Source organism: Synchiropus splendidus, chromosome 9 (genome assembly GCF_027744825.2).
Source record: "Synchiropus splendidus isolate RoL2022-P1 chromosome 9, RoL_Sspl_1.0, whole genome shotgun sequence".
Lineage (NCBI taxonomy): Eukaryota > Metazoa > Chordata > Actinopteri > Syngnathiformes > Callionymidae > Synchiropus > Synchiropus splendidus.
The window spans coordinates 11,282,938-11,307,395 of record NC_071342.1 but is presented as its reverse complement, the minus strand read 5'-3'; the positions used below and the strand labels follow the sequence as shown (position 1 = coordinate 11,307,395).

Genomic DNA, 24,458 nt, shown 5'->3' with positions numbered 1-24,458 from the left:
GTCTCCATGTTTTCGTTAATCGCTCGTTTTCTGTCTTTTTTTCATGAACATGAACTCGAATAATGGATGAAATGAATTAATATCAGCACAATTGTCTTGATCTTTTTCTAATCCAAGAGATGTTAATTGAACACAACGCATTGAATCGAGGGTAATTTTATTCCCATTGTTTATTGCAAGAAGTTAGAATTATTTTTGCCTTTGTTTTAGTTATAGATAATTTTGAGGGCTGTTAAGGTATTTTATACGAGTTGTTGAAAGCTGTACGTTAAATATTAAATACAATGCACTCGATTATTTAGCTTTAGTTGTTTTTTTTTTTTGTTTTTGTTTTTTTTTCTTAAAAGTAGATCCTCTTGCCTCTCTCGCTCTCTCTCTCTCACACACACACACATACACACACACACACACCAACACACACAGATTTGAGTTCGGGAACATGTGAAGGCGCACTGAAGCGCACGGGACGAAGTGACGAATAAAAACTACTAACAACAAAAGTAACATTGTTATATTCTCTCTTCAATTGAAGCCTGTACCTAACTGTTTAATGAACAGCTGGAATATTGCAGCGCTTCTGCCTGACGCTTTCTCGCATTGTTGCCGATCATAATGATCTTTTTTTAAATGTACGCGTTTTTTTTTTTTACGAAATTGCGTTATTTAATTTCGTCATAATTTTTCCGGCGTGATATATTTAACTTCTATACTTATTTTTTTCATCTTTTCCTTTCCAGTTGGTATCACTTTGTTATTTTTTTTTCACATTTTTATTTTTTGCTTTTTTCATCTGGTTTTGTCTTGCCTTTTGCATTTTTACGTCGTAACATTTTCCAGACCTTCTATTATCCATTTCATGATACGACCTGTATTAATCGTATTTTGTGTTAACTGCATGGTCTTATTAAAAATAACTTAATAGTGTCCTTATATGTTGCAGGCGTTCATATTTTCATAACAATTATCTGAGCTCAATGTTTTGTATCTAATCTTTTGGTAATGTTTTATCTTGTTGATTATGTATTTAATGTTTTCTCATACTCACTTTTTCGGATTTATATAGCCAATTTTATCATGAAAAAAAATCCCATATGTCACCACTCATTATTTATTTATAAATTATTGATATTCATCATTGTCGCCACAGGGCAAACCAAATGAACCACACATCAAAGAGCTAGTACAGTGTAATTGCAAAAACATCTGTATTTCTTCACCACTGATTCTTAAGAAAAAGAAAAAAAGTATCTAGATTAATTTCTCACTTAATTTATTGCTTGTGCTTGGAGGAAAAGCTTGAAAGAAAAACTTTTCTAGCATCGGGGAGGGGGTGCCTGGTTTGTTTGCAGCACTGCATAATGAATGTTATTTAGAGTCAGAAAAAAATAACTTTACAATGCAATTCCTGGCCTTATGTCCTTCCTCTTGTCACTTGTACTTCAAATATAAATCCCTTTCACCCGTCTTGAGTACAAAATCAGAAGGCTAAGGGCCAACAGACATCAAGGTAGGAAATAAAGTGACAATGTAACGTTCAGTCCCTTCAGCCCTGAATTCACGAACAACCCATGATGAAGCATGAGGCAGCAGCACTACACAGAGTCTGAGGTGGCTGCCAGAGCTCCATCTTTTATTTCATTGCAGGCTCTGACTGTGTTATCAGACCAGGCTTTGAGGTCAGAGAAACTGCATGTAAATTAACCAGCGGTTCACACATGTGTATCCTGTAAGAGAAGCTTGTGGAGCGTTTTGTTTCTTTCACTGGATGTGTGGCTGATGGGAGCCAGAGACCCAGGGTGTTTAGGACTTTGCAAACGTTGTTTTCTCCTGCAGTTTCCTTCCTCATAAATCCAACACTTTGTGGAATGAAGCCACCCAATTATTTAAGAAACTGTGGATGGGTGTCTGAGAGCGCTAAACTACACTGGAGGAGTTATAAGTCTTTGGATGTCATTTGCAGCTCAGAGCGAACAGTTGCATGTATTCAGGTGTGGATGACAAGAGGGGTTTGTGAGCCAAACTAAAACTGGACTCAAAACAGAACCACCTAACTGGACGTTTCAGAAGTTGCAAGTTAAATTTTGTTGTCTTGAACTTGGATGGGATAAAAGACGACCTGGAGAGGACTGGCTATAAGGTGAAGGAGGCGGACTTGCTTTCTTTGTTTATGATGATATTTTGGACCTCTTATAGACTTCGACTTTTTAAATAAATTATAAAATAAACTAATAATAAAAAAAACGCTTTTCACTTAATTTCTGGCTCAACTCTCTTAAATAACTGAGTGGTTTATTAATGAATCAATCCAGTAGTATCGTGGGTCAGTGACCTCAAATATATTACTTTCAATACGGATGCCACTAAAATACCGCAGCAAAATTTGAATTTGCTGCAGTCGAACATCTGACAATGGTGCCATCTAGTGGTCATGACTGAAACTGCGACTGTGTGATTTGCTGACTAAGCAAAAGACACCGGCGCTTATCTTAAAAAATAAAAGATTGGATTTTGTCGCGCATTTAATTCCTTAGTTTTTAGATTCCTGCTAGAGTCGAACGCGCTGCCGCGACATGAATCATTCACGACGGGACATCTATTTTTAGACATGAGCAGAATCAAATGAGAGAGCCTGACGTCACAGTGTGTCATGCATATGACAAGAACTGTGGCGACGACCGACTCAAATGTTCTCTCTCGCCCTCCTTCGCACTCCCATCCTCTGCTTCACGGCCACGCGGCTGCTGCATCCATCCCGTCTGCAGACCACGTGACCCGCCTCTTCCCACGTCCTCCAGTAGTTGACGCTCAGCGCGATGGCTGCGGATGCATCCATCCCGCATCCTCACCGGCTCTGCCTGCTCCTCCTCGCCGTCACCATCTCCACTCTCCCCGCGCCGACAGCGGCTCTGCTCGGTGTCCGGCCGGAGGACACCGAGAGCGGAGAGTTGTCGGTGCAGGATGGGATCCTGAAGGCAGTCGAGGGGACCCGCTTCGTCCTGAGGGTTTACTACTCCGCATCTCTAACCGTGGAGCATCCCGACAATCGCAGTGGGAAAGCTGACATTCCCTCTGCAGCTCCATGGATCGCGTTTATAGAGGAGCCGGGAGGAGGTGGAGGAGGCACCGGAGGGAACCCGTGCGAGGAGGAGAGCGCCCGGAGTTCTGACATTGAGCTGCTGGGATCTTTTAAATCCCCCTCAAGTCATAACTCTGTTTTGGTCGAGCTGCTGGCCAAAGACCTGCGCAGAGGCGAAGCTGTCAAGTATTACTCCATGTGCGCTTTCGATGGAGTCCAGTGGGAACATTTCAGCACCAAAGACTTTTGGTTAGCGGTGGTGGAGAGACCTTCCGGGGCTGATGTTTGGCTCCAGGCAGCTGTGTCAGTGCTGCTACTGGGGCTGTCTGCCCTCTGCAGTGGTCTGAACATCAGCATGTTAGCGCTGGACCCCGTGGAGCTCAGGGTTCTGCAAAACAGTGGCACAGACAAGGAGCAGAAGTACGCACAGAAGATCGAGTCCGTGCGGAAGCATGGAAACTACATCCTCTGCACGGTGGTTTTGGGAAACGTGCTGACGAACACGTGCTTTGTGGTGTGGATGTGCCAAATTCTGGGGATGACCCCGCTGTCTACTGTGTGTTGCACTTTGGGAATATTCTTTTTTGGAGAGATTTTACCTCATGCCGTGGCATCCAGGCACAGTCTCGCCATCGCGTCCAAGACCCTCTGTGCCACCCGGCTGCTGATGCTCCTCTTCTTTCCCATTGCCTATCCAGTCTCCAAAATCCTGGACATCTTGCTGCACCAGGAGATCAGCAGCTTCTACACCAGAGAGAAGCTGATGGCCATGCTGCGAGTCACAGATCCGTACCATGACCTGGTCAAGGAGGAGCTCAACATTATCCAAGGAGCTCTGGAGCTGAGGACCAAGACGGTGGAGGACGTGCTGACCCCTCTGTCCGACTGCTACATGCTGTCCTCAGATGCAGTGCTGGACTTCTGCACCATGTCAGATGTGATGCAGAGTGGTTTCACCAGAATCCCCGTCTATGAGAATGAGCGATCCAACATTGTGGACATCCTGTTCGTAAAAGACTTGGCCTTCGTGGACCCGGACGACTGCACCCCTCTGAAAACCATCACTCAGTTCTACAAGCACCCCATGCACTGCGTCTTCAATGACACCAAACTGGATGTGATGCTGGAAGAATTTAAAAGAGGTAATGCATCCTTAAATCAGAGAGCAGAGGTCAGAACAGAACCATGGGGTGTCTGGTGTTTGAACTCCTGATCTGGGCCTTCGTAGGGAGCCGGTGCCGGTCGCCATATGCTAAAGCAAAGTTCCTTCTCAAATTGAGTGCCCCATTTAAAAACAAGGTGTCAGAGTTGGTGTTAGTCCTCACAGTGGGTCCACCAGTCAGACCCTTTGATCCAGAACCACATGTGAAATGTGAAGCAGGTTCAACTGGAGGATACAGGGCTCCCAGTGCGAGGCAGCTCTACCATGGCATCAATGAATCACCAGTCATCCTCACCAGTTTGACTGAAACACTCACTGGAACCTCCAGAGGGCCGGAAGTTCATACCACAGGTGATATATCAAAAGTGCCTCTGATATTTAAACAGATACACAGAAGGCAAAGCAGTTATCTCTGCCTGTGTTCTGGAGGGGACATGGTGACAATGTTACTAGTAAACACAGACATATTCGGCACTTTTAACAGTCTGGACTACTTCAATTTAATCTACACCTGTCCACCAGGAAGTTTTCTGTCCATCCCCTCATTTGTTTAGAAATGGTTTTCTATACAAATGCATTTGTATTTTGAATACAAATAGTTTTCTAATCTGAAGTGCACTGAGAACAGCCGCTGCATGTCATGATCAGACAGGAGTTACAGCGCTCAAGCTTTGCAACACACTGTTTTGTAGCAAGCAGAGCTACAAACACCAACAATTTGTGGGGAAAAAAAATGATGCAGCTTGATGGGAAGTCAATGAAAGACAGGGCATCAGATGAATGCTTGTGCTGAAGGCAGAAAAGCAGTGTTTGATGGTGACGGAGGATCATTTATTTTGGAATAAACCACAGATATGCTCAAATTAGCCTGTAATAACGAAAGGAACGTTGCAGTCTGTGTAGACTCGTGCAGAGGAAGAGTGAGCTGCACACTGTATTTTGTTCAGCCTGAGACGTGCGTTTCAACAGTTCTGCCTTCAACACATGCTTCCATCCATATATCCTCCGATTTTGTCGCTGGTGGCGTTAGCAATAGCTTGACCTGTGAATGGAAAGCTTTGTCTTTTGGATGATATTATACTGTTGGACAGACTGAAGCACTGAAGCAAGTTCTAGCCAGCTGTTTCATGCGCTGACCTCACTCTCTATTGTGCATATACGAATGACTGGAGACAAATGGGTGCATACGTTTTGTGTGCAAATCCAAATGATCTATTGACAGTGTCCCTTGGTTAGATGGAGACAGATGACGGTAAGGAGGCTGTCATGCTTGGCTCATGAATGAGATGATAAGGTCAGAAAGGTCAAGCCATTACTCGCAGCAAGATCGTTTTGATGTTCCCCTCATGTGACGGTCACTTGTCAATAAGGCAGAAAGGTGAACAGGGCTTCACCTTTACTTTGCTCTTTACAAGCAATTACCAACCTGTAGGGGCTCTGAAGCTCCTTCCTCTCTCCAAACAGGGCCCGCAGTGCAATCATGAAAAATTCAGGGCCAACCTTTCTCCCCCTTCCCCTCGCCTCCGACATTACTCTGGCAAATCGAAGGTGCCTCCTTTCAGGAGGTCCGTCTAGAAGCTGTGACGTGGCTGTTGGAGAAGGAGATGAAAATGTCAGCCACAATTTGGGTGAGTGACATAGGGCTGCGCATGAGCAATCTTGTAATGGTCACCTACATGGATGCTCCTGGCCAAACAGAGCATCGTCTCATTTATCTAATGGTCACATTGAAGGCTTTCTGAAAACATGAGCAGCAAACATGAAAGCGACTGAAGAAAGGCTGTGGTACTAAAATAGAATGGGAACTAGTGAAGCAGAAACATTTGCAAAAATGACATCAGCGCTGGGCCCAGTTTCACTGCAGGCATCATGTGTGAGTCTGGTCTGCGTGTGCGCATCCTTCTGCAAGACTATTATGTAACGTATGCGTGACGTAATGCCCTGACTGGACACATCAGCCGGCGAGGGCAAATCCAGGTCTGACTCACCTGAGTTCTCCAGACAAGTCGCCCCCCTCACTGGGAAAACAGAGTGAGTGGGTGGACACCTGATTGTTATGGGCGTGGTCCTCTGTTTGTGGTTTCAGCGGATTAGCGCCTTTGATCCACTTGATCCCCTTGGCGGTGATTCCCTAAATCGTTTCATCTCATGTCAGCCAGTGGTTCGGCTCAAATGAAAGCTTGTGTCTCTGATTTGGTGACATCACAACTTCCATTAGGTAATACCTAATTTAAGGACAGAGGAATCTGACCCTTGACCTTTCAAGCATGAAAGTGGCGAGACGCAAACATTAGTGTTGGGCTTGGATTTGAACGACCATTTCGGTGAAACCGCTCAGCAAGCTTGCGAGAGCGCCGCCTATTGAGGTCTGAAAATGAGGACACCGTTTCATGAAGCCTCAGTAGCCCCTCGCTACCAAAAGATGCCCTTTCCATCCTACTTCTGGTACCATTGTCACAAGGAGAATGGTGTCTGTCCTGGCCTCGAAATCTGGTCTTCTCCAGGCAACATTTGTACAATGAATTGCACTACGAGCAGTTCATCAAGTGTGATGATTGTGAGCACTCCTGTTTGCACTTGGACTTCTTGAAACTTAATAGAAAATGGTAAATACATTATATTTGACATCAGAATGGTTGTGTGAATGGTTGCATATAAGCCTGAACATCAGGGTGTAGCACCTCCACCATATTTGCTGCATGAACTGGACAGAGCATTTTTTTGTGTTTCTATCCTCTTACAGTTGAATTTTCTGTCCATCAGCACAGTCTCATTTTGTCTCCATCATCATGGGTTTCTTTGGCTATGATATCATTTTATATAATGGAGTGCACGTAGAGTTGGTGACGGACGGGTGGACTGACACAGATAGACAGATAGCAACTAACATCTCAATAGCTTCCCATAGATCTGCTACAGATCGCCTCATGGGATCACACCACTTCTGACACCATTTGTCGCATTGTATGTAGAAAACCTGTTTCTGAAATACGCTTGAACCCAGGCCCAGGTTTACTAGTCACACTTATCATTATTATTATGATGATCATCAGCTTTCCTTCTTGGAAAGCTACAGCTGCCACACCTTTTGTTTGCCCATTTGTGAGACGTTCATTTATTTATTTGTTTATTGTTCTTCTCCTCCTTTCATATTCTCTGTACATCTCTTCATGGTAAAGCAGCCTCCTTGTCACATCTGTTTTTATTGACTGATTCCAAAGAATGCTGTCGGCACTTTCAGTCTGGCAGGCTTGTCATGTCCAGCCAAACTCATACTGAGCAGGAATGAGGGTGTAAAATGTGTGGTTCCAATGTGTGTGTGCGTCCACGTGGGGTGCCAGCTGCGCGCCCAGCTCAGTCTGCAGCAGGCATCCCCAGGCCTGTTATGCAATGTCCTTGTTTATGTAAAGGAGGGCTATTGTAAGATATTTCGCCTGACTCTGTTGTCTTGTTTTGCGCCTGCTAGGTAAGTCCCACCTGGCTGTGGTGCAGAGGGTGAACAGTGAGGGGGAAGGAGATCCTTTCTACGAGGTGATGGGCATCGTCACCCTGGAAGACGTCATCGAGGAGATCATCAAGTCTGAGATCGTGGATGAGACGGACCTCTACAGTATGTATGATGAATGAACACGCACGCTAAGAAAACATGTTCCTCTTCTTCTTTCGGCTTCTCCCTTCAGGGGTGGCCACAGCGGATCATCTTCCTCCACCTCACCCTTCCTCCTCTTCCTCTTCTCTCATACCTACAGACTTCATGTCCTCTTTCACCACATCCATAAATCTCCTCTTTGAGCTTCCTCTCCACCTTCTGCCTGGCAGTTCCAACCTCAACATTTCCTACCAATGTACTGGCTACCTCTCCTCTGTACATGTCCAAACCATCTCAAGCTAGCCTCTCTGACTTTGTCTCCTAAACACCTCTGATCTACTGCTTCCTGATCCTTTCCATCCTGGAGAGAAGCTCAGCATCTTCATCTCTGCTACCTCCAGCTCTGCCTCCTGTCTTTTCCTCAGTGCCACTGACCACTGTTTTGGACACTTTCCCCTTCATCCTCGCCGACACCCTTTTGTCCCGCATCACTCCTGACACTTGTCTCCAATGATTGAAGAAAACATTTTCCTGCTTTGTCAAACTGAATATTATTATAATCCCCCACCTCATTAAAACCACTAATCTGGTGTTCTCTCATCTGAGTCATAAATGATGTGTATTAATGGCCCTGCCTTTCACATAACCACCATAATCTGTGGCTCATTAATTGGATTGAGAAGTGCAGAATTCAGGGGAATTAAGTTGTCAATCCCTTTTCTGATGGTTACAGTCTAATAACCTTCAGTCTAATAATTACTGTACACTCCAGATTAAATTGAGTGTATGGACCAATTATCCGTGACTCGGCGTTGTATGTATAGGATTGGTAGATTTTCCATGCGAAGGGATTTATAGAACCAGCTGTTCCTCCGGCTGCTGCGACATAAGGAAGCTGAAGTGTCAAATAGTTTTCACATCAACACAGGATGATGCCTTTGTACCATCGTACAAGATTAAATCCAAGCCTGGGTGGGGGAAATTGTTTTCAAACAATATGTGCCACCAAAAGCACCCATGATGGGGAAATCAGTCTGCAGTCCTGACCCCACCACCAGACTTGACGAATTGGCAAAGGAAGCGCAGAAGAACCAAAAGCATAAAGCAAAAATATGACAGCATGTTAAAGCTTTTGCTTGTTCTGCGACAGAATAAATGACAGAAAAGGAGTCTGTTAAAAAAAATAAGTGGAAACAGTCCACAGCTGTCAAATATTTATGGCAGACATCACCGGCTGTCATAAATCAAAGGGAGCCGGGGATGCAACAAACAAGCAATCAGCCGGGCTCGATAGTCGGTCGACCGAGAGTCCAAAAACACAATTACAAGATTGTGAAGAGAACATTTCTTTCTTTTCTTCAACTATTCACTGAGTGAAGAGTAAATTAAAAAGAGGTGTTGGCAGGAAAAGTCTTCGTAGATCAAATGTGGAATGAGACCATTAAATAGTTTGTTCCATGTTACATGGCTGCAAGACTGCAGTTAATAGTGTTTCACCTGCTCCACAAAAGAGTTACTTCAGTAATTTCCTGTTAACAATCCTTCCTGTGATTCCACTGTTTAAGGGATGGTCACAGACTGTGGCCTCCAAAGTTTGGGTCAAACAGATGCAACTCCCCAAATCACATAATCCTGTCTGAATGGCTTTCAAAGTTGACTTGGCGTTAACTTCACTGACTTTGTGTTTCCAGCCGACAACCGCACCAAAAGAAGAGTCTCCAACCACGAGAGAAAACAGCAGGATTTTTCCATCTTCAAACTGGGAGAACACGAGCTGAATGTGAAAATCTCACCTCAGCTGTTGCTGGCCACACATCGCTTCCTCGCCACAGGTGAGTTGTGTGACTGACAGCGAAGGTGCCCGCTGACAGCGACTGCATCTATATTATAGAGGTGGAGCCGTTTCGACCGTGCCACCTGTCGGAGAAGATCCTGCTGCGTCTCATCAAACATCCCAGCGTCGTGCAGGAACTCAAGTTCAACCCCAAGAGCAAGCACGATCCTCAACATTACATCTTCCAGAGGAACAAGCCCGTCGACTACTTTGTCCTCATCCTGCAGGTAACTCTCACCGCCAATTGTTGCTGCAGACAGCGCAGTTCTCTCTGGAGCACGTCAGGTTTCGCTAGCTCATGAAACTAGACAGTCTGGAAGTTAACAGTAGAGGATCATTTCTCTCAGGCCTTTTGAGAGGAACAGCTCAAGTTTATTGATCATTCCAAGATCATCTGACTTGAGGAAACAGCTGAACCCAGCTTCTCTTTTTGCCACATAATTATTTTGGCTAAACAAAAGCTATAACAGATTTCGCATGAGTGAAAGGGGCTCTTTACAGGGACCGAACATGATGTTTGGTTCAAAGTTAGAGCTATCAAAATGAAGATTCTAAAAGTGTCATTCTAAGAACTAGAAGACCTGACTAGAAAAGATGTGGTCACATGAAGATGAGAGACATGCTGTAAGAAGAGTGTTGGAGAGGGAGATAACAGTGAGTGACTAGAGGGATAGAGATATTCAGGGATATTTCACAGATACTTGAAAACATCCCTCTTGGGCTCTGCTGCTGGGAACAATACTTTCATTGTGCTGACTATACAATGATGTTGTGAGTCTGTGGCTTGTGTCGATGCAGGGACGAGTGGAGGTGGAGATCGGAAAAGAAGCTCTCCGGTTTGAAAATGGAGCTTTTTCCTATTACGGCATGCCGGCGCTCATCCCGCCGCTCCCTTTCAGTGAGTACTTAAAAATGAATCCATATTTATGACGACCCATCAGGTGACTGTGGAACAACAACAGGAAGACGTAATAGCCGGAGAAGCGATGCAGAGAGGGAGGTGGAAATGTGGGAATCTTAGGGAAGCGTTGGCAGGAGCCAGGCTGAGTAATTAAAAGACAGAATTTCCCAGAGGAGGGCCACGACCCACTCTGGATTATGTGAAAGCCTGTAAAGATTGCAAAGTCAGCAGAAACACCTCCTCATCTTCTTTAACGCTATTGCGCAGTGGGGGTGTTTAAATACTAGCATCCTTGAATCTCAGATTTATCTTTACAAAAGGTGACATTCCTCATCATTGTTACAGAACGTTTGTCTGAAAATATTTGGATGACAGTTTTTATCATTTTGGCGCCAACACATCTGAATGCCAGTCATTGTTATCCATTCTTCCTGTGAATCGTGGACCATGTAACATGTCACTTTCATGCCACTATAAAAATGTTATTGAATTATTCGATACGAAAGACAAAAGGGTATGTGAATCAGATGAAGTGCAGTAGAGGTGTTTGAGCTTCAGTTGATGTTGCATTATGCAACACATCCATTACAGTCGAAGTACATGGTGATCAGACCTGACAAGGACATGTCCTTCCAACCGGAAGGGAACACAGAAAGAAGTAATAGAACACAGAAGCGAGTCACAAAGACGCGCTCATGTTCATTCTAAATATCTATCAAAGGTGAAAAGAAGAAGTCAGTAGAAAATGGACGTGTCCACATGTGTTCTTACTTTTCCATGCAGGTCAGAGGTTCAGTTCCAGGGGCAGCGGTCTGAACCAATCCGATTCACTCTTGTATGGCGGCAGCGTGGGTCAGCTGACCGCGGGAGGAGGGATCTACTTACCAGACTACTCAGTCCGACAGCTCACAGACCTGCAGATAATCAAGGTTACACACTGACACACACACTAACATCTGTTCCCCGATCGGCTCATTTCCACTGGACTCGGCCCAGCAGGCACCTGCACATGCAAGAATCCCCAAATCCACTTCCATCTCTTTTGCTTTTGATATGTGACTTTTTCCAGAAAGGGAGTGAAGGCAGACATCCTCTCCACCCCCCACTCTCTTTTCTGCTTTAATCAACAGGCGCAATTTAGCATGAGGATAATTTAGCCTTAAATGACTTTGTCCTGTTTTACTTTATGGCCATATTCTCTCATGTAGTTGTGAAGAGAGTTGGTGGAGCATGACCACTCTGGCTGATGAGTCCTGCGTGTCTCCAGATCACCAGGAACCACTACCAGAATGCCCTGACGGCCACCAGGATGGAGAGTTTGCCTCAGACTCCAGACCCCCTGGACCCAGACGCTAAAATCAGGCCTCAGGTTCCGGAGGCCCGCTCACACAGCATCGCCCTTCCGCTCACCCATGCGCACACTCGGCTGGGCCTGGCCCGGCTCGCACACCTCCATCCCCACGGCGGCCTTCGCAATACTTCCCAGCTCAACGCCAGGAACCGCATCGTTCGTAAGTTTAGCAGATTATTCACCCGAAAGAACACGGGAATTTGAATCATGAACAGAAACTTGGATGGACACAAAGATGACTGTTCAATAGGGGAGGATAAGAGTGATGGTAGGATAACTTAGTTAGTGAGAACCATGATGGATGGATGGATGAGATTTGAGGGTTGATGGATGGACAGATAATGAGATTGATGGATTGATGAGAGGATGAAAAGAAGGACGAATAGATGGATGGACATGTAAGAAAATGTACTTGTAGGAAGGAACGATTCCATAGTAGGAAGATGGACGTATGGGCAGAGGGAAGAGTAGATAAATGAATGGATGATGGAACAATGGCTGGAATGAGAGATGGATGGATGAGAGGAGAGATGAACAATGGGTTGCTGTATGAATTGATAATAAGGTTGATGACTGGATCAGAGGGTATATTTTAGGATGGAAAGATGAATGGATGTGTGGAATAAAAGTAGCTATGGGCTGATGGGGCTTCATGAAACAGTGTTCTCGTTTTCAGAGCCCACTAGATGGCGCTCTCTCCCCTAAAAAAACAACCATTTCAATGAAACCTCTTGCCATCTTTTTAAAATGAGAGTGCCACCTGCTGAGCTCCGAAAATGAGGGCGCTGTTTCGTGAAGCCTCATCAGCCCATCACTTATTAAAAGGTTGCTGGTTGGATGCATGCTGGATGAGGGAGACAGTTGAATAGCTTAAGGGATGGATGGATGATGCTGAGAGAAATGTACGATAACAAGGTGGAAAAATGTACTGATGGATGGATGATGGAGTGGAGATTTATGAATGGTTCAACGTCTGTTGGATGGTGAGTTGGATGAGTGGAAAGATAAAAAGAGATGTAGCCCATCCGGTGTGGAAGGAGGAATCTCAAACACAAAAAATAGTCTAGAAGAAAGAACAAACGTCACAGAGAAACTGATACAACAACACATACATATATAAGATATCTAACTTGCATTTAATAAGAACTAAAACTACAGCGACGTCGTCTGAGGTTAAAAAAAGATTGCAGTGTTTTAGGAATCAGCGTTGACCTCCAGAACAGACTGGGTAAAACTAACCTCAACTAATCATCACTGCTGTCAAGGCTTAAAGGATTTCCCATAAACCATCTGTCTCACTCCAACATGTCGCCCAGACTGAGCGTCTGTGTCAGAGTGGAAGAAGCCACCATGCAGATGGTTCAGTGTGTCCTCACTCAATCGCTAAAATTCAGCAGGTGACGATCAAGACTGCTCAGTTGTGTTGAGTCGTGGTGTTATGAATGCAGTGCTGCAACATAGTTCAGATTGCAGGGCACGAAAAAACCCACAAACTTAATAAAACTTAGATAAACATGTTAGCTAAAAGCATTACCTGGGTGGTGCCGATTGTCAGTGTAAAGATTTTAATGTTGAGTGCTTAGTGTTCCTCTCTTCTTTTCTCTCTGCAGGCAGCAAGTCTGATGGTCAGAGGAGTCCCAACGATACTGTGTTCCTGCGCATGGATGAGATTCCATACATCCACGAGGATCGAGCTGATGATTATGGGGACATCGGTCAGTGCGTCCTTCTTTCACATTCGTCCACACATTCGTAAAGTAGTCTTCTGAGAAAGAAACAGTTTTAGACGGCAATATTTCAGCCCATGAGGATGGAGAACAATTTCCCATTACTATGAGCTAATTGCATAACTGTAACTTCAGCACAACACTGACTCACAGATGACTGAGACTCTTGAATTAAACGGAGCATCAGTTTACAAGGCGTGACAAGATGACAAATGTTGCTAATGTTCTGTGTCATAGACCAGACGCAGAACCTTCTGACCACTTCACTCTCATTTTGCAAGAACAGATCACTGGACTGTGAAGTGTGAGAACTGTAAGAATTGTGAGCTGCATATGCTACTCATTCCTCCATGTGGCAGTCTGCTTTGGAATAGCATAGAGGGAGCGACCTAGATTGGACCTGGATCACATCTCCGATTTTGGAATTACAGGGATTGAATCGGATAGACAGATATTACAGCTAAGTTGTGGTCCAATTTTCCACAAGCAAGTCTGACGTCAAAGTTCAGACGAAGACAGATGGTGAGAAGTGAATCATTTTAATTGTTCTCACCACTCCTTGAAGTTTAAACTCAAAGTGAGCCTTCATTTCGCCGCTTAATCCCCATCTGCAGAGCAGCATTTCAAAAGAACGGAGGACGTCAGAGAGGGTTGATATTTTTAGGAGTTCTGGCAATGCTTTTAGTAGTTTCTCTTTTTACAATGTTAAAAAATCAAATACCCGTGAACTTTTTTGTAACAGCTATTTATTCATAACGCAAGAAGAGCCTTTTTATTTAGAAGGAGAAATCTGTTTATATTGAATGCGTATTTAGATTTTTTTTAAAAATCAGGAATGTAAGGACAGAGTGATGCTGTATTCTAAGAAAATAACATTGCGATAACTTTTAAAAAGAAAATATGAATATATTTTTTAAATAAATAAATGAAATGTAAATTATTTTTATATTGTCATGTACAGCATATATATATATATACATATACATCTGTAGATAATATATATATATATATATATATATATATATATATATATATATATATATATATATATACACACATACAGTATATAGCACAGTATATATACACACACACAAACACACACACCAGATGCCAAAAAAAGTTTGAATAAATATAAGGATGGTCCCAGGAGAGTAAGGGGAGTGTCCTGAACCCACTCTCAGTCATACCGAACCATTGTAGTGGAGTGTAGGTGTGACACGTTTTGATTACTTACCGTTTTCTCTCCGGTGTTTCGTCCAGATGTTCCTCTGCAGTCTCTACCCTCCACCTCTCCCCTGATCTGCTCTCTGTCTCGCTCCAGCTCGGAGGAGAATATTGGGAAGAAGCTTCTGCGTAAACTGAGTGAGTGAGATACCCACACAAATTGTTCCATTATACCACCTATTGTTGGCTGTCTCCTAGCAACATGGGTCGACATGAGTCCGCACGGCTCACCTGAATCAACTGACAGTGGTTTAAAATGCAACTTCGGGTTGAGTTTATCACATCACACGGATAGAAAAGGATGTCCAAATTGTTAAAGTTACCAGAACTTTTTCTGGCAATGCATGCTGCAGTGAGAGGAGATCTGGACTCCACAATCGTGAGATGAGGAAAAACAGCAGTGCAGTGGATGATGACTCAGCACACTGTCGTCTGTTTCTAGGTAACAAGAAAAGGAAAAAGTCCCCGGATAGTGAGAAGAGTTTAGAAGAAGGTTTGGAACAGCCACCAGTGACAAGCTCGTGACGCCACACTGAGGAGCTGCAGCGGTGCACGACCATCTCACTTTCATTTCTCCCACAGTGTTTCAGCAGATATCACACAGGAGACTGAGCCATCACACCTGATATACCTGACAATAGCAGCCTTCCACACACTTCGGACAGAGAACTATAGCTATATTGGAAGTCCTTCCTGCCTAAATGGTTTCCAAGCACAGAAGACATCCAAACACTGCTGCAGCATTCACACCATTGCTCCCCCACGGACAACTCTCCAGTCCTCCTCTCTAGGACGACCCACTGCCATAGACTTCCTGGGTGACCATCCTCCTCTCGCGCTTGGCTGTCCCACCCTGCACGCTTTAACCATTGCAGCCTTGACTCCGATCTCGGGACAGAAGCCCCTGATTTGCTGGGTTCAGACACGCCTCTTTAGGGGTTTTGTCCAACACTTTTTAAAAGATAGAAAATGGAAGAGTATTTTAATAACAGTTCAATAGTCACATGACCTAAATAACACTTGACCCATGATCACCTTTGCTTAAAAGGTCGTTTGATTTATTTATGACATCTCAAACGCAATATATAGTTTACAACGAATATATTTAGTTAAGAAAACATATTTATTTTTTGAATGTGGGTGAGCTTTTTTTTCCTCCATTAACATAATGTGGAAACAATTTTATGTGACATGAACAAATGTTGATTTTGACTGTGGAATGCAGTATTTATTGCCATTTACTTATATATATTTCTGTCATGCTGATGCCATCTGATATTGTTTGCCAAGGGAACCTAGTTACCTCTTTAAGGGCGCCACCTAGTGCCGAAATAAGCACAGCACAGTTTCTGTCCACCATCTAAACACTAAAAAGTGAATCAAACAGCCATAGGTCACTGTCAACTGCACAACACAGTTTCTTTAACCAAATGTGCTTGAATTATAGCAATAATATCACTGTTACTTTGTGTTCAAAGCTAGACCTTGTCATATTTGCCGTGCACTTCAGTGATGTTTTCCCATTCCTTATGCGCAACCGTGTCTCAGTGTGACCACTTTTAAAAGCGTTTTTCAAAAGGCTCACTTCGCTACTTTAACCGCGATGATAATAAGCTACGACCCTCACTTGTCAGAGGGTTTTCCCAAGGGACTATGTTTGCCAGTCGCATGCTAAACTACGCTGCTTTTGCTGTAGATTAATCCCGCAGTAGAAAGCCCGGTGCTTCATATGCATGCTTGTAGACGAAGGGCTGCATGAGGGGGATTTGATACCTGCCAGCAGAGATTCAGTGGGTGATGTCAGTATGATATAAAACTAGCACAGACTCTTCTACAGACCAATTGAAACAACCTTGCGTCTACGGTTTTTAAAACGGGGTATCTACAGGTAAAAAAAAAATGATGAAATTTGCACCTCTAAACTCAGTCTCAAAGTGAGACAGGTTGGTAGAAATGTTTCATTTACTAAACATATGTTTGTCACTGTCTAATGTCTCTTAAAGAACCACCCAACAACGTTCCTGTAGATACGCTGTTAAAAGAAACGACATTAAGACTTGCGCAAGTGAACGACAATCACAAAGCTATTTACCTTTCAAGTCTGAATCACCTTTGAAACCTGACCGATGTGAGGAAATCACAGCGTGACGCAACATGACGTCAAGCCACTTGTTTTCAGACCTCCAGTGATAAATATGTTCCGTCGGCTAAGGTCATGGATATAGCACAGTGTCGCCCACGATGACCTCTCCGTACCCCTTTCTCTGGATTGCACTGAATTCCACAAGAAATTATTCTGGAATAATAACAATGATCATCAATTACAACACTGGGAATGAAGAGTTACATTTGTTCCACTTGTAAGTCAATAATAAAAGATGGTAATAACTTGAAAGACTCCTTGTTTTAACTTCAAATACTGATACTGTCTAACCTGATCTTTTTTCTGGGTGAGTCAGCTTCCACTAACAAGCTCTTCATCTGATCGTAACAGTTCCATAGTTTCCTCCAAGCTGACATGCCTGTGAAAACACGCGTTCATCTTTAATGCAACAAACTCTGATGCCGAAGCACCTTAAAAACACACCATTTCATCACACTCCTTAATAATTTATTACTCTTAATACGTCTCTTGATACATGTGACAGCACTACGGGGTTATTGACTGTGCAGCGGTAGGATGGTAAATCATTGGTTGGCAGACCGGAGGGTCCATTGCATAACTGCAAACACACACTATCAACAAACTCAATCAACTGCACAAACTCCACATACAGTGTTTCCTCAAATTTTCAATTCAGTGATCTTTCTGCTCACTAAGAGGGTTGATTCAAGGTGAGACAGTTAGTTAGGAACATTAATATTATGATTCATAAATTACTTTTGCACAAATTAAGCCACACAACAAATGTAATACTTATGTCTCTTGTTTCAAGTAAAGGAACATCTAAATTACCATTTGTACAGCTACTATTAAGTGAAATGTGTAACACATCTTGGACAGTACCATATGAATGGATTGAAAACGTATATGGAGATGATTTGTCAACCAGTTTTAAAGACGAAGCACCGTATGTGTTCCAAAGGTGAGTAGCATTGTATTAACTGCAGCTGACTTCTCTTGTAAGATAAAAAATAAAATCTGGGGACTGAAGAAAAGGAAGTGATAAGGTGCTGTGAATGTTCTACTAGACGTTAGTGACAGCCTCATGGATGGACTCGGCCACATAGTTGATGTTCTTGGTGGTCAAACCGCACATGTTGATTCGACCGCTGGCCATCAGGTAGATGTGTTTTTCCTTCACCATGTATTCCACTTGTTTAGCTGCAGGAAACACATTTTTGTTTCAGTTTGTCGTTCTATAAGCGCATGCCAGTAGTCATCATTAGAAAAGCACTCACGATTAAGGCCTGTGAAGCTGAACATGCCAATTTGCTCTGTGATGTGCTCCCATGTGCCTGGTGTCCCCAGAGCCTGCAACTTCGCCTTCAGCTCAGCTCTCATCAACAAGACTCTGTCAGCCATCGTCTTCACGTTGTCCTTCCTTAAACCCAACCAAACTTTCATTGTAAGAGTAGTAGATATGGTATATATACGATTTGTTTTTTACTAACCATTCTGCAAACAGTTCCGGTGAATTGAGGGTGACGGCAACAATGCGAGCTCCCTGAGATGGAGGGTTGGACCAAGTTGTCCTGACAATCTTCTCCATCTGGGACAAAACTCGCTTCAGGTTGTCGGCATCACGAGCGACAATGGTCAGGTTTCCCACACGCTCATCTGGGTTTGGTAAAGAATAGGACATTAAAACCAAACAAATAAAGCAGATTCTACATTACACTATTTGAGAAATGTACCAATACATTTATTGCTCTATTCTCCGACTTCTGTCTCATTCGTGTGTCTATATTTTCTACCATTCTGTTTAACTTCATTGTGTCAGAACCGAGTATGGAAGGGTTCCACATGTGCTAAAGATCACCAAATAATCTACGAGTTATACAATAAAACACACACTAAATACCTCATCAGTGATTAGATAACCAGCTGAGACAGTTGGCACACAGGAGTGGAGGTGAAACTGCAGGTCACTTACTGTAAAGGCCAAAGTTCTTGGAGAACGACTGGGCACAGAACATCTCGAAGCCCAGGGAGACGAAGTATCGGACTGCCCATGCATCTTTATCAAGACTGCCGGAGGCAAACCCCTGATATGCTGAGTCGAAGAAGACAAAGAGCTTCCTTCTCTGTCAGTAAACAGAAGAGAAAATGATTCGTTCAGGCCCTGCAGTTTGTTATGCTTGACAACAAAACCCTGTAACTGTAGTTAACTTCAGTTCATATATACTATATATTTGGGATTATGGTGCTTTCAAATCGGTGACTTCAGATAATAATGTTTTACTATTACAGACTACGCCCTCTGACTTAAGCTAGGTGGGAAGCTATCCCAACAGCAAATTCCACTATATCTATGGTGTTTGCAACAGTAAGTCTTTTACTGCGGGCCTTTCCTGTCATTGACTGCAGGATCCTTCTTTCTATACAGACAGGTTTACATGACCCCAGCAGTACTCAAGAGGAAAACAAAGAAAAACAAAATAACAAAAGACTCTTAGACTAAGGTGTGTACATATAGTGTTACTGAGCGATTTCAGGCTTTCTACCATCATGATTTCAGCGATCTGCTTCCACTGGTCCTGTGTCGGGTCGGTGCCAGTTGGATTGTGGGCGCACGCATGCAGGACGAAAATTGAGTGTTCTGGACAACTCTGTAGGGAATGTGAGATGATGTTAGAAGAGTATGGGTTAAAATGTTCAAAGAAAAAACAGTTCACTAACTGACCTCCAGGTCTCCAAGAAAACCAGTCAGATCAAGGCCCCGCTTCTGTGCATCCCAATATTTATAGGGACGGACATCCTCGAATCCAGCATTGGCAAAAACAGCATTGTGATTTTCTGATGAAAACACAAAGATTTCAGGTTCATGAGTAAGAAAAAAAAATCCAAAACTGTGAGGAGGATGTAGTGTGAGGACTAACTAGAATTTCTTGGACAAATGTTCGTTTATAGCATATAAAGTTTTCACACAAAAGAACTTTTCAAACACATATGTAATCAGCGTCAACACTAGAGTAAAGCAGAAGTGAAATCTATAGTCTAAAACAAGTCTATAGAGTGAGCTCTTGGTTTTCATGGATCAAAGTCCACAATTGATTTAAACTCTCGGTTGAAGGCCGAACAGCTGCTTCCATGTCAAATTACCCCAGGTAGGTGCTGAGACATAGACAGGGGTCTTTGTGTTGTTAGTGCCATTATAAAAGCGTCGCAGGAATTCCGCCCCCATCTTCAGAGCACCCGTCCCACCTAGACACTGAACAGCACCAACCTGTTGGCGAGAGAAACACGTAATGAACATAATTATAGTTGTTACCGTCAGTTACAGTGACGCTTGCTCATACCCGGTTTTCCCTAATTGCAGGGCTGTCATCTCCCAGAGCGATCTTGGAAGCTGAGGATCGGAACTCAGGCAGGCCAAGGATGGGCAGATATTCATGGTTCAGGGAGTCATCCTGAACTATTATCTTCTCTACCTTCTTCACCACCGGAAGCACCCATGGTTTGCTGTCATCCGTCCTGTAGGCTGGAGTGGACAGACATTCACAAACCATGATGCAAAACTATTTGTTTGTGACATTGATGTGGTGCTAGCCATTCATACAACTGGATTATGATGTTAAGCATTGAGTACATCTCAAAATAATTGATACATTAGACTGATCAGATCTGCGATGCTCTGCTGGTTAGGGTTAGCGCAATATTTTATTCTAATTTGTTTGAGAACAGTTGTATTGCAGGAAGTGAAAATAGATTTTTAATAATACTATAATATAAGGCTGGATTCAGGAACGAATGGAGGAGGATGTATGAACCAACGGCAGAATGGAAGTAGGTCAGCAGAGGGAATACAAAACCATTGTGTGTTCATGTGCACGCCCCTTTCGTGTTACAGACCCCCAAAACGAAAAATACACTCAGTAGGAAAACAGTTTACAACCTTTTAATGCTTTAAACATAAACACAATATAGTATCATCAAGTTCACGTTTCTAATAAGAACGTTCAAGAACCAAAGGTGTCACATGACTTCAGTCCAGAAACAGGACCCTTCCATTCTCCAGCCAGCAAAACTTAACCTCCCTGTAAGGCCCAACATAATCTGAGAAGATTATTTGTCTGTATTTATTCCTTTTTTTTTTTAACTTGGTGGCCTACATTTACCAGACGCTTGATCACTAACAGCCATCTGCCAACCACTGATTCTTACTGAGTCAGAGGGATTATGAGGTTTGTTCTAATCATGAGACTCAGGTATCAACGGCACTGACCGAACAGAAGAGTGTTTCTATTACTCTGCAGTGTAAGCGGCAGGGATTACTAGTTTAACTAAGATTAGGAGTGAAAGTAGCCGGAAATAGAGAACACAGAATAGCACAGAAAATTTAGTCACTGTATTGTAAATGCAGGGTGAAACAACTAGAGCACAAAGAGCCTGAAATGAATGTACAAAGTTAAGTCTGATGTGATTTAGGAGGACATGTGTTTAAAAGCTAGAAGTAATCCACTAAATAATGTGGCTTGAAAGAAGTTATCTATTTGGAATGGGCATAAAACTTTTTTTTTAGTTTATTCGGACTATGTAATGGAAACTTTGCAATGAAAAAAGTTATACAGCCATAATAATTTCGAAGAGGAAAGTTGACGATACATATGCTGTCAGATTAAATGCATGACGAAACAACTAAAACAGCACAAAGGTGATTGCAGTTCCATGTTAAACTCATTCATGATTGATGGAGCCAAACAAAATCCCAAGATTTACGGCAATGACCTATTGTCAATTAGATTTGACTTGACTGATGATAGTGTATATTTCAAAAGTAACGGTACGTTGGAGGGTTCTCCCCAGGACTTTTCTCCCAGTGTAGAGTGCCCCTGCAGGGTCAAAGTTTGAGGGGACTTTGGACGGACGACACAGCTTGTTGTACGGCTTTCATGATCCTATTTAACAGTCTACGTTATGAAGTGAAGTCCTGCTGGACAGACAGTCGTAATGCGCTTGAAGGGGGCGCTTCCTGTTGACAAACACAACTGGAAACACTGGGATTTTGCCCTTACACTTGGTGACATCACAATATTGGTCGAGTTCTCTCTCGCTAAACCCTGACAAATCTACTTCTGCTTTGAGCATTTCCCATCAACCCCTTCCACCTTAAAATGTACCTTCATCATAACGCCCATGAACCTCATTAGTTGCCGTCCTCTTATTTTACATGGCACCTCTGTCTCCAACATCTGCCCTAAATTTGTCTCCTAACTTTTCCACATGACCCTTCTGATCGTGCCCTACCAAGCCAATCCAAATGAGAACCAGAATATCTTCATCTCAGCCATTTCTAATTTTGCTTCTTGTCATTTGCTAACGCCAGCCTTGTCTGTCTTCTTGAACTGAATGGCGATGTCATGTTTTAAACCACGTTTGAACTTGATTGCTGTGTCCTCCTGAATGTAAAGGTTAACTTACAGCAGGATGGTGATCAGAAACATTTTAACAGGTCTTTATTTTGTACAGAAACGAAGTAAACGATATTTTGAAAGGGTTATTTGTGACTGGCATTCAAACTGCTGTATCAGAGAATGTGACCAACATAAACAGTCAATATATCACCTGGTAGGAAAATGTTAATGTTGTGATTCAAGTCTAGAGAACGGTCAACTTGCACGACAGGTGCTCATTTGCAACAACAGTGTAAGAACAGGAAACGCTGTTACATTACACCGCTACAGTACCAGACCGGAAATGACTGGATGTCAATCGACCAGCGTGACAAAGCAAAACAACAATAAATGTCATGGATATGTTTCACCACTCATTATCGACCCTCGTATATATTGCAGAATACAGGCTTGTGGTTTAAAAGGTCAGCTCCCCGTGAGCAATATCTCGTGCAAGCAAGTGAACATCCTGCATGACTAAAAAAAGACAAGCTAACGTGCTAATAGCATCCCCACACAGTCTCACCTCCGACTCCGAGGTTCACCTTCTGGGGGAACGAGTCGTTGTTAAAGTCCTGAGTAAGCTTGAAGACAGCCACTGGGTCTGCCTGAGGAACTTCACTGTACACCGACATGACCGTGGCTGAGGACACCGGGAAGGACAGAGAGCTGACGGGACGGACGACTTCACCTTCTACTTGGATTTGGAGGATGCAGAGGGGCCGACACTGGAGGACCAATGGCTTTGGAGACAAGTCGGCACGGCCAATCAGGGACGAGGTCGAAGGGACGGGGTGGAAAGCGACCAATCAGAAGGGATGTTGGATGATTGGCAGGCTCGCAGCAAATCATTGAGCTGCCAGCTGAATACCACCCAGCAGTAAAAAGATACGATATAAGATATGTTTTATTTGATGACACGATGATGGCATTCGACAGCAACATCGCTTCCCCGCTGTTTTAGCGGGGAAGCGATGAGGAGAGAGAAATACAGAAAAACAAACAAACAAACACATATTTGACCACAAGGTGGCAGCAAATGCTGGGTTAATAGAATAGAAGACTGAAATACAACAGTCTTCAGGATTTGATTTCGGATGAACTGTCATTCATTTACCATAAAAGTAACTCATACCTGTTTGAATTAAGACAGTATTATGTGTCGCGAAATAAATGTTCATTAAATATCAAGAGACATAGGTAGGTGAAAATATTTGAGGTTCGGAATAATGTGAAAGCTGTAAGTTTGTTAAAAATACACATTACACATTTGCTTAGTTGTTTTCCTCCATGACGACATGTGCTTTACTACTCTGCATTCTATTGTATGTTATGTTATGATGGACTGTTGTTACTTGGTTATCATATTTTTGCCCATGTTTATTTTAAATTAATGGTTGTTTTCACTGCTAGTACAGGATTAAACTGGGCCCCATTTTCTTTAAAACAATGGATTTGTAGTGTACATTATTATCCAGGCAAAGCCATGCATCCCAGGTATTAGACAGATATAATGGTCAGTGCACATGAGGTGTGATGAAGATGTGTGAGGATCTTCTGTGTGTCCTCTGGGCCGTGGCTTGAGCTATGGTATAAACATGCCGGCTCCTCTCCGTTCATCCCTCAGCCGTCTGCACAGGCTGAAGCAGATGATGGAGGGTGGGCTGTAAACTCCCGCGGGCCGCGGCTAAGATGAAGATTAAGTTCGTTAGAAGGTAAAAGTCACAACACAAGACTGCTTGATAACGACAAAGGTTTCTTCTTTATTGAGTACTTTGGTTGAGATCCCAAAGAAGACTAAACTTACATGAATGTTATCATAAGATGAGTGCAGATTGCAGGTTTCTTGCTCTGAGAGCAATAAAGACAATTCCCTATATGTACGATTCACTGTCATCAGTTTGGACTGTTGAGTAACTGACATAAAAAATGACTTGTCCATTCAAAAGTTTAAAGTTCTGATCAACACATTGAATGAAATACAACAAAAATTTGAATGAAATACAATAAAACAAATATAAATATTTACTCCCCTTG

At 43.1% G+C, this 24,458-nt stretch overlaps 2 protein-coding genes and 1 long non-coding RNA gene across 5 annotated transcripts; 1 reads left to right on the top strand and 2 right to left on the bottom strand.

Moving 5' to 3' along the window:
- Positions 1 to 2,676: 2,676 nt before the first annotated feature.
- Positions 2,677 to 17,275, top strand: LOC128764596 (metal transporter CNNM1). 2 transcript variants are annotated; one of them, XM_053874499.1, is made up of 10 exons: positions 2,677 to 4,218; positions 7,705 to 7,848; positions 9,519 to 9,659; positions 9,719 to 9,888; positions 10,460 to 10,559; positions 11,346 to 11,491; positions 11,830 to 12,073; positions 13,524 to 13,628; positions 14,962 to 15,002; positions 15,307 to 17,275. In XM_053874499.1, exons 1-9 carry the CDS (start codon positions 2,814 to 2,816, stop codon positions 15,000 to 15,002), a joined length of 2,496 nt encoding a protein of 831 aa, XP_053730474.1. In that variant the 5' UTR covers positions 2,677 to 2,813; the 3' UTR covers positions 15,307 to 17,275. The 2 variants fall into 2 exon arrangements, with proteins under 2 accessions (XP_053730474.1, XP_053730473.1); XM_053874498.1 differs by having other exon boundaries at positions 2,680 to 4,218; positions 14,901 to 15,002; positions 15,307 to 17,274.
- Positions 3,000 to 12,552, bottom strand: LOC128764599 (uncharacterized). The gene is made up of 4 exons (XR_008415781.1): positions 11,334 to 12,552; positions 5,665 to 5,827; positions 3,950 to 5,280; positions 3,000 to 3,875 (listed from the first exon to the last, which is right to left on the bottom strand). It is a non-coding gene; the product is annotated as an uncharacterized LOC128764599 (long non-coding RNA).
- Positions 16,892 to 23,141, bottom strand: got1 (glutamic-oxaloacetic transaminase 1, soluble). 2 transcript variants are annotated; one of them, XR_008415780.1, is made up of 10 exons: positions 22,948 to 23,141; positions 20,328 to 20,509; positions 20,131 to 20,254; positions 19,712 to 19,824; positions 19,533 to 19,637; positions 18,962 to 19,112; positions 18,480 to 18,645; positions 18,267 to 18,409; positions 17,299 to 18,189; positions 16,892 to 17,160 (listed from the first exon to the last, which is right to left on the bottom strand). XR_008415780.1 is itself a non-coding variant. In XM_053874501.1 (9 exons), exons 1-9 carry the CDS (start codon positions 23,054 to 23,056, stop codon positions 18,053 to 18,055), a joined length of 1,230 nt encoding a protein of 409 aa, XP_053730476.1. In that variant the 5' UTR covers positions 23,057 to 23,141; the 3' UTR covers positions 16,892 to 18,052. The 2 variants fall into 2 exon arrangements, 1 of the variants encoding a protein (XP_053730476.1); XM_053874501.1 differs by having other exon boundaries at positions 16,892 to 18,189.
- Positions 23,142 to 24,458: the final 1,317 nt, after the last annotated feature.